The 10,086-nt window shown below is 45.7% G+C and overlaps 1 protein-coding gene across 1 annotated transcript in view; it reads right to left on the reverse strand.

Annotated features, from left to right (window-relative positions):
• Window positions 1-10,086, reverse strand: part of ADAMTS16 (ADAM metallopeptidase with thrombospondin type 1 motif 16) — a 143,236-nt gene that overhangs the window by 58,759 nt on the left and 74,391 nt on the right. The window contains exons 10-13 of the mRNA XM_029941294.1: window positions 8,002-8,132; window positions 5,766-5,889; window positions 4,674-4,918; window positions 2,709-2,847 (exon numbers count right to left, since the gene is read on the reverse strand). Of these exons, the coding sequence (XP_029797154.1) occupies window positions 2,709-2,847; window positions 4,674-4,918; window positions 5,766-5,889; window positions 8,002-8,132 (639 nt within the window). The remainder of the gene's footprint in view (window positions 1-2,708; window positions 2,848-4,673; window positions 4,919-5,765; window positions 5,890-8,001; window positions 8,133-10,086) is intronic.

Here is a 10,086-nt window from a genome sequence, read left to right on the forward strand (position 1 = left end):
AGTTGCGAGAGTTTTCCAAGTGTCTCTCTCCCCATTCATTAATTCCCTAACTGGGTCCCTTAAAGACCTCACTGTAGACATTCCGCTCACAGGGAGACAAGCTAAGGAAATAATGCTGTCAGGGTTTCACAGGCCAGGATGTTGGAAGGTCTATGCTACTAGAGATCTTAAAAATAGAACACGTGCAGACAAACTGAAAATGGTGCCTCCGTCCCCCGCTTTCCCTGGGGGTTCGGGTGGAGAACGCTGTGTGATGTGCTGTCCGAAGCCACCAAGAAACAGAGACAGGAAACAGGTGTCCTATCAGATCTGCTGGTGGATATATTATTCTCTCATACAACAAAAAAAGCGAGAATGGATTCACTTTGAATTGTCAGCCTCAAGGTTAATTGTGTAGACAGTTAAATGTGCCCTTTCCCGTAATGCAGAGCTGAAATATCCTGGCCTACCTTTTAGAAGTGAGAGGTTCCAATAGCATAGACTCAATGAGGCATTTTATAAACTTAAAGTAACTATCAGAATTTAAATATGATTTAAATATTTCATTTGTGGTTTATAACGGGAAGGGTTAACACATGGCACACAGTAGTGCTAACTGTCCAGACTGTTATGTTTTTTTCACTAATCTTTGTTTTTCTCTATTTTCTTTGTGCCTTTGGTTTAGAGCAACTATTAAGAATGTATGAATCCATTTTTTAAAATTTAAACTCAAATTAGTTAACATATAGTGTAGTATTGGTTTGGTTGATGGTCATATGAAGGAAGTAGACAGCAACGCAGGCCTTGCTAAAGAAGGAAGAAAGGCCTCAAGTACACAACTTCACCTCACTCCTAGAGGAGCTGGGAAAAGAATAGCCAATAAAGACCAAAACCAGCAGAAGAAGGGAAATGATAAATATCAGAGCAGAAATCAATGATATGACAATAAAAAACAAACAGTAGATGAGATCAGTGAAACTAAGAGCTGGTTTTTTGAAAGAATTAATAAAATGGATAACCCCCTAGCCAGGCATATCAAAAAGAAAAAGGAAAGGACCCAAGTAAATAAAATCATGAACGAAAGAGGAGAGATCACAACCAATACTTTAGAAACAGTAACAACTATAAAAGAATATTATGAGCAATTATATGCCAACAGACTGGGCAATCTAGAAGAAATGGATAAATTCCTAGGAACATATAAACTACCAAAAGTGAAACAAGAAGAAATAGGAAATTTGGATAGACCCATAACCAGTAAAGAAATGGAATCAGTAACAAAACTTTCCCAACAAACAACAGTCTGGGGCTGGAGGGCTTCCCAGGGGAATTCTGCGAGACATTTAAAAAGGAATTAATATGTATTCATTTGAAGCTGTTCCAAAAAATGGAAATAGAAGGAAAACTTCCAAACTTATTCTATGAGGACAGCATTCCTTGATTCCAAAACCAGACAGAGACTCCACTAAGAAGGAGAATTACAGATCAATGTCTTTCACAAACATGGATGCAAAAATTCTCAACAAGATACTAGCAAACTGAATCCAACAGTACACTAAAAGAATTATTCACCACAATCAAGATTTATTCCTGGGCTGCAGGACCGATTCAGTATCTGTGAATCAATCAACGTGACACATTACATTCATAAAGAAAGGATAAGAACCATATAATCCTCTCTATGGATGACTTCATTTTTCTTTTTTGTTTTAAACTATTTTTTAAAGTTTATTTATTTATTTTGAGAAAGCGTTGTGTGTGCATGAGCAGGGGAGGGGCAGAGGGAAGGAGAGAGAATCCCTAACAAGATCCAGCCTGTTAGTGCAGAGTCTGACACAGGGCTGTCTCACAACCCTGAGATCACCACCTGAGCCGATGTCAAGAGTTGGCTACTTAACCAACCTATCCACCAGCTGCCCTTTTATTTTTACTTTATCCATTCATTAGATTCTTAACTTATGCAAGTTGCCATGTCGTGTACCTTATTCTACAACTTAAAGATAACAACTGTCTAAATTAATTAATTATTAAAAGCTGGAATTCACAAAGCTGAAATCCAATTGTCCATATGAAAACATGCCTGTTTTCTAAATCTAGAATTTAGGATTTTGTTTTCAAATTCAAAAAGGTTACTTGCTCGTAGGTCTGGCTCTGGCTGAAAATGTTCCTGTAGTGAGCCAACTTTGTTAATTTTAGACGTTCTTTGGCGGTCAAATTTTTAAGTATTAGGATGACCGAGCCATCGACTGTCATGTGAAACTATCCTTCCTGACATGCTGTTTCTAGTCATTTCCACCATGATTTGCATAAAATTCCTGTAGCTTCTGGGTGAATTTCAACATAAGACTTCCTTGTAAATTTGAGAAAGACCATTTGACCAAAACCTTAGTCTGTATCACAGTACTTTCAAGGTAAGCTTCTATTTCTCATCACCAACGTGATATATAGAGTTTGAGTGACTTTCATTTGAATAACCTCAAATAACAAAACTACTCTTTATCAAATCTTCACTTGAGCAGAAACCAATTCACTACGACTCCCTCAGAGGGACGTGCTGACCCAGATGGATTAGAGAAGGCAGGCCAGGCCTTCTGGTAACACTCAGGGCCACACCCTCTGCTCTCCCTCTGGGGACGGGGCTGCCGGCCAGGACGTGGCATGGACCTCTGAGTGCAGTGTGCCGTGGCCCTCGGTGCCCCCCACCAGGAGAGGCGTGAGAGGTGACCTACCCCCTCCGCAGGAGACGGAGCACTCGGAGCGGATGACGGCCCACGAGTACCGAGGCTGGCCACTGGGCTTCTTCTCATCCTGCTGCTGGGGCACCGAGTACTCCCAGGCCATGCCCGGGTTCCTGCCCTGAAACAGAAGCTGCACAAGAAGAAGAGACAAAGTAGAACAAGTTACACAGAACTGATAAATAGAAGTTAATTTTTAAATAGTACTTAAACAACAGTATCAGCAAACAGCTGGGTGCAATGACAAACACCGTCCATCCTCTAAAATGTACATGAACTTTCTGAATGGAAGTGACCGCTCAAGGAGAATCAAGCACATCTAGAAAAATGTAGACACTCGGCTCGTCCACTTTCCGTCTTGTGTCTTCCTCTCTCCAAGGCTTCAAACACCTCTGGAACCTAACTCGGGTATCTCCCCCAGCGTTTCCATGGGACCCCCCGCAAGTCCTGCCCATGTGAGCGGGTCAGAAAGCAATGCCTGTAAATGACCATCACGCCGCCTGGTGGGTTCCACGCAGGTGGGACTCAGGATTGGGTATCGCCCATGCCACCCGTCAAAGCTACGTCTGAGTACTTGCCTGTGTGACCCGGTGCAGGGGTCTTTTGCCAACTGGCACATTCCAGAAGAAAAATATTTTATCAGTAAAGATCTCTTGGGTTGAGTCTATCTTAGCACCTTGAATTTGGACTCTTCACCCCATTTAAAACCCAAACCTATGGACCTATTCACTCGTGAATGTGTCAAATCCACTGATCTCAGGGAGAAGGCTTTTTATTTTGGAAACCTCCCCATTAACCAGAGGACAGAAATCCCATTTCTGAGCCTGGATGCCTTTAGTGGTCCTGATATGATGTTCCAGGGGGTGAAGACACTGGCCCTTCTTTGACCAGCCCGCACCACATCCCCCTGCCTGACAACGCTGCTCAGGGCTGAATTGATGAAGGTATAGGACAGGCACAAGCTCTGGGCAGCTGGCTGCATGGGGAGGCCCCGAGATGCTCTGCTGTCTGACATGCTGAGCCTCTGCAAACCTTCCTCCATCTGGAACAGTTCCTAACAAGCCACACTCACCTTTGCCTTTGACCCATCTCCATTCTGGGCCTTTATGAAAGCTAAAGCCTGAGCTGGTGGGAGGGAAATCATCGAGGGGAGAATTCAGAGTGAATAAGGCGAAGAGAACACCTGAAGGTCAGGAGGGGAGAGGCAGAGGGGGGATGTGTGCCGATGGGGCACCTGCCCCCTGCCCCCCTCCCCCAGGGAAGCATCTCCCAGGAAGACACGAGAGGACAGGAGGGGGCTGCCTGGCCCCCAGAGCGGGCAGGGGGGCGGGCGTCTGGGTGCCCCACATCTGCATGCTGACTGTAGGCTGATGGGATCATTTTTGAACCAAGTGTCTTAATTGTGCACAGAAAGACAAAAAGGTGGGGTGCTAGCATATCCGGCGCCTGGCACCTCCATCTGCCCAGTCTCATGGGGGCAAATAATGTTGAAGGAGGAGCCTAACAGCTGCCTGTGAGCCTCTGCAGCTGTGGGCCAGGAGCGGCTGTGTGGCCCCTTGCCCCCCACGGGGCCCATGTGACGTCACAACTAAGGCTTTGCTCCTGGGCTCTTGGCCCGCTCCCATTCCACAGGACCCGGCGGAGCCCCCAGAGCCTGCTGACTTCTTGCAGCCCTATGGCGTGCAGGAGGGGGGCAGACTTCTGTAAAAACCTGCTGATAAAGACCCAACACAGGAACTGTGTGATGTGTGTAAATACAAATTTGATTAAGTTCCAGGGAAGGAAAGGTAACAAGTCCACTACCCCCTTCAGTGTGTAGATTCATCTCGCTTCTGATACACTATCAAGTTGCAATCCTGAGGCTGTGTACTTGGCGTTACGCCATTAGCCTCCACCCGCAACGACGCTGGAAGGCCCCCGCGTCCCAGCCCGCACACGAGGAGGCTGCCGTCTATCTACCTCCACCACCAGCGTCTCGTTGGTTGGACCAGAGGAGGTCAAACTCTCCGGCTCATCGGAGGAGCGTCTGTAGTCAAACGTGGCGCCTGCAAACTTGTATCGGCCGGGCCAGTCCACCGTCCAGTGTCCGTTCAGGTAGTACTTTCTGAGGGCGTTGCGCACAGAGATGTAGGAAGTCGACACGTTCATTTCACGGATGTGAACGCTCCGGGCTCCAGCAGGAATGGTGACCATCTGATAATACTCTACGTCAGAGGAAACGGGAGCGGGGGGGAATGCGGTATTTCATTCAATAATGCCGAGCCCCAATCCCTGCACTGGGGTTCCCCACAACCAAAACTTGAGAGTCCACGTGGGGAACCAGCAGAATTTTGGCAAACGGTGCCACGAGGCCTTTAAGTAACGTTTTTTCCTTTTCTTTTAATTGAAGCAGAGTTATTATAATATTTCATTGTTCCTAAGACCCACTTTAATTCGAATAACCTAGCAACCACCTCCCATCAAAAGGAAAGACTTGGAGGTACCTGGGTGGCTCAGTTGGTCGAGCGTCCGACTCTTGATTTCAGCTCAGGTCCTGATCTCACGGTTTGTGGGACTGAGTCCCACGTCAAGCTCCATACTGTCAGCGAGGAATCTGCTTGGATTCTCTCTCTCTCTCCCCCCCCCATGCCCCTCCCATGCCCATGCTCTCTCTCCCTCTTTCTCAAAATAAATAAATAATCTTTTTTTTACAGTAAGTTGAGGTGCCTGGGGTGGCTCAGTCGGTTAAGCATCTGACTTTGGCTCAGGCCATGATCCCATGCTTTGTGGGTTTGAGCCCTGCATCGAGCTCTGTGCTGATATCATCGAGCCCCCTTGGTATTGATTCTCTTTTCCTCTCTCTCTGCCCCTCTCCTGCTCTCTCCCTCTCTCTCAAAATAAACTTAATTTTTTTTTAAATAAAGGAAAGGCTTGATGGGCAGAGCAGGGAAGGAGGGGCTTTTCAGAACCTTTGATGCCTGCTATTGCTGTGGGAACCACAGGTCTCCCCTCCAGGAGGCCCCCGTTTACATCTCCTGCACCCGACCCCTGCAGGCAGCTCTGCGTACTCACGGTTGGCACCGTGGTGCTTGGCGTAGAGCCCCTTGTGTGTCGTGCAGTCTGAGTTGTTCCCCCTGCACACACCACAGGAGTCCTCCACAGCGTCCGATCCAAGCACGTTGTCACATCCCACTCTCTGGAGGCCCAGGGTCACACGTCATCCGTGAGAGAAAAGAAGACAAGAGCGAAGTCACAAACCTCCAGTAAGCAACCTCCCGCTCCAGCAGAATGCTTTGCCAACACAGAGCAGCTAACAAATATTTATTGGATACCAAATATGTGCACAGCAAGACGGAGACTCTATGCTCAGGTCCTTGAGAGTTGTTCTCTTCCGGATTCCTACCTGACCTTAGTATCTTGAGCCCTAGATTAAGGGGCGCCTGGGAGACTCAGTTGGTTACGTGTCCAACCCTTGGTTTCCACTCAGGTCATGATCTCATGGTTTGTGAGTTCAGGCTCTGAGTTGGGTTCTGCGCTGAGCATGAAGCCTGCTTGGGATTCTCCCTCTCTCTCTCTCTCTCTCTCTGCCCCTTCCCTGCTCTCTCTCCTTCTTTCAAAATAAATAAATAAACATTAAAATTTAAAAAAACCCTGAGCTTTAAATTAAATCCATCAGATTGTCATATTGGAGATTAATGGTAAATTTCAGATGGACACAAGCAATGTGGCCCCGTGAGGGTGCCCAGGAACGTGCCTCTGAGCCTCTGAGTTGCCGTGTGTGGCGGAGAGAAGTAACACAGGCCGCCTGGGGACTATTCCCAGCGGTAAATTATGGAAAGGGCAGCTTTGTTCATTGTCTTAGAATTTAGGGGCCTTATCATTTCTAGGGCGCTTGCTAGTGTTAACTTCCTAACAAAGAGTTTAGTATGTACGTGTGGAAAACCCATTCAGAAATGAAATAACACTTGTCCACAATCCCTTGCTTGGTCAGAAGCCCTAAGAGTAGGATGCATTTCAGAAACCAGAGGGTTTTCTTTTTTTAATTTTAGGAAGGGAATTAACATATTATCACATGATGTAAGCGTCCCAGTGGGGCCCAGGGTAGCACGCAATAAAATGCATAAAGGACATTTCCATGACCAAATGCGTACATCTTCACCCGAAGTGAGATCAATAAAACTGACAAGGAGCCTCAAGTCACTTGAGGGCAGATTTTCACCAGCAAACAAATGCAGGGGAGCTGGTATTGTGCGGCCCAATAAACCTGTGTGACAGCTTTGTGTATTTCAGAACTACCTTTAGGGGATTATGAGACTGGGCCAGGTAGAATACCTGAAAATAGTGAAATATTTAACAAGTTCACTAATACTTAGACAAAATGGACAGAGACTTCAACATTTTAAAGCTGAAAGAGACCTTGATAGAACTGTGTGATCTTCACTGACTAAAAAGAATTACTCTGCTTGTGTCTCCGTGGATGACTCAGTGTGACCACGGTCATCCCACTGGGAGAAAACCAGAACGGATGGCTGAGATGCTTGGGCCCCGTGAGGACGTGTACTGAGTAACTTCAAGGAAAAGCCCGTTGCTCATCTGCTGTGTCTGATATGTGACCGGGTAATGCTGTCACTTCACGTAGAACGGCATTCCTTCCCCGTCTCACCCTGCCCACGGCAGCTCCATGACCACTTAGCCCCCAACTCTTTCCCTGTCTGTCTTCCAAGTCCCTGCACGATGCAAAGTGACCTCTCGGCTCAAGGCTCCCTGATTCCTCTGCTGTCCAAGCTGCCGCCCTCGCTGCTGCCGCTGACCTGACACTAGGTTCCTTCCCGCCCCAGGATCTGCTCCCCAGGACAGGAGGAGAAAGATGCCTCGTGCACCCCTTCTCTTGCTCCCTCTCCTCCCTCAACACCCTTCCCTTGCCTGCCTCCTGGGTGCTCGATGCCTGAGTGGGGTCCTCCTACCAGCCCACACCCTGCTCCCAGTGGGCTCCCCCACACCCCTGTGTCAACTCACCCTTCCCGATCTAGCTCGGAGGCTCCCTTCTCCACGGAGCCCCACAAATCCCCCAGATCTGCATCGGAGAGTGACTCTCCCATGCTCCCCACCCTCCATGGGCTCCCCACTGGGACCAACCACCGTGTGTCTCTGTGTGTGTTCATCCGGCTCCCCCCACCCCCACCAGGCTGTGAGCGGGAGGGAGAGGACGGGATGTAAATGTCTGGTGTCTCTAGCCCCTCAGAGGAAGGCCTGACCCAGCGCAGACGGTCTGGAGACATGTGTTGAATGAATGAACGATCGTTATTACCTCACATGTCCCATCTACACACACATTACGGCTGTCCTCCGAGCAGGGCGTCCCGTCTTTGACTTTATTTGACAAAGAAAAGAAGAAATCAAATCCTTCTGCGACACAGTAGAGTTTGCATGAGTGCTGATCTTAAAAAGAAATACACACACACACACACACACACACACAAATAAGAAAGACACTTAAGCGCTGATCATTTTTGTTCTAAATTTTAGAGAGACATTTTTAAGGTTTTTTTTTTCCCATAAAATAAGTCCCACACAGCATTCATTGCAAAGACAATTTTTTTACGCTTGTCTCCTGAAGCTTGGTTTTTCCCTTTAATTTTTAATTTGCACAAGGCTTCACTATTCATTGTTTCTCTGTTGTGTCCTTTATCGTCCTTGTTCTTTACTCAGTGGTCGGCACATAGTAGGCATTCAATAAATATTTGTTGACTGGAACTTCAACACTGCTCGACTATTTTACTAGATTGACAAACTATTCTCTTGCAGAAATGCAAAGGGTCATTACTATTTTGTAGCAATATACACAATTCTCACAAGAAAAATGTAATAAAAGAATTCAAATAATCACCAAGTTCTTAAAAGCTAGTGCATTCGGGGCTCCTGGGTGGCTCAGTGGGTTAAGTGTCCGACTTTGGCTCAGGTCATGATCTCACGGTTGGTGAGTTGGAGCCTCACGTCAGGCTCTGTGCTGACAGCTCAGAGCCTGGAGCCTGCTTTGGGTTCTGTCTCCCTCTCTCTCTCTGCCCCTCCCCTACTCACACTCTGCCTCCCTCTCTCTCAAAAATAAATAAACACTAAAATATATTTTTTAAAGCTAATACATTTGATGAAATTTATAATATTTTTAAACTGATAAAAAGAGTAACTTTCAGATGAAATCTCCAGAGAATGATGTTTTCTATAAACTCCAATGATTGTCAATAAATACTGATATGTGGAGAGTGTAGGTATGACTGTACCCTTAAGACTGGCAAATCAAGTCAACTTCTCTTGATAATCTATTTCGAAGATTTTGTGGTTTATGTAATTAATATGGACTTCTATAGAATTTTTTTCTCTTTGCTCTTCTTGGTAAAAAAGGGAAGAGTTGGTGAAATTCTGCCTTAAGAATTTTCATGGGCTCCAGACTCATCCACTTTCTTTATCATACAAGACGAGACCCCACTGAATAACCCTAAGAATCGAACTAAGTATGTGCTTCTGTGATTAATGTGTTTATTCCCTGAGATAGTGAAGTCCCGAGGAGCACACATGTTTTCGACCCAATTTCAAAGTTCTTTCTCCTTTTTCTCCTGCCTACTAATTTCTCACTGGCTTAAATGTTACTGAGTTTAGGAGTAAAAACACAACCAAAAATGCTTCGTGTGAAACTACTTAAAAATTTCCTTTCAGAATTTATGACTTCAAAAACTCTTACCATGAAAACATGATGCCTACTGGGCTGGAGAAGAAGGGTAATGTCAGATAAGATTTATAGATTTCTCAAGAGTTGCTGGACAGGATTCCCAGAATGAGGTGACGAGGTATTCTCTGAATTTCTCCTTAAATTATGCCAATTGAGCTACCAAGCTCAAGTTATTTCAATCTTAAGAATAATACATACTTCTCTCAAACTGGAGAGTACAATCGTACATATGGTACAAATAAACTTCTTGGTTTCAAACAAGACTTTTGAATATAATACACTTGAAAATCATCTGATTTTCCAAAAGATACTAAAATTTTTCTTTCATTCTCTGGCAGTTGTAATGTCAACGGGTGACATGTTCATAGCAATATCACCGTCCTCTGCTGTGATTTGTGACTAAAAAGCATTGATCCATTATCAATAAATCATCTATTTTGAATGCTTTATCACTTCTTTGAAGATTTTATGGTATTATGCATGCGCTCTCTATCTGCTTGTTAGTTGCTGACAACACTGCTGGTCAAGTTCAGATACGAAGCCAGTGGCCAAGGGGCAGGCAGAAGAGCCTGTGACCATGACCTCACACGGCAGTGGGGTCTATCTGAACACCACACTTTCAACCATGTAACTCTCTAAGAGTTTTCAACCACGTCATCTTGAAAGCAC

The sequence above is a fragment of the Suricata suricatta genome, chromosome 6 (assembly GCF_006229205.1).
Source record: "Suricata suricatta isolate VVHF042 chromosome 6, meerkat_22Aug2017_6uvM2_HiC, whole genome shotgun sequence".
NCBI classification, from domain to species: domain Eukaryota; kingdom Metazoa; phylum Chordata; class Mammalia; order Carnivora; family Herpestidae; genus Suricata; species Suricata suricatta.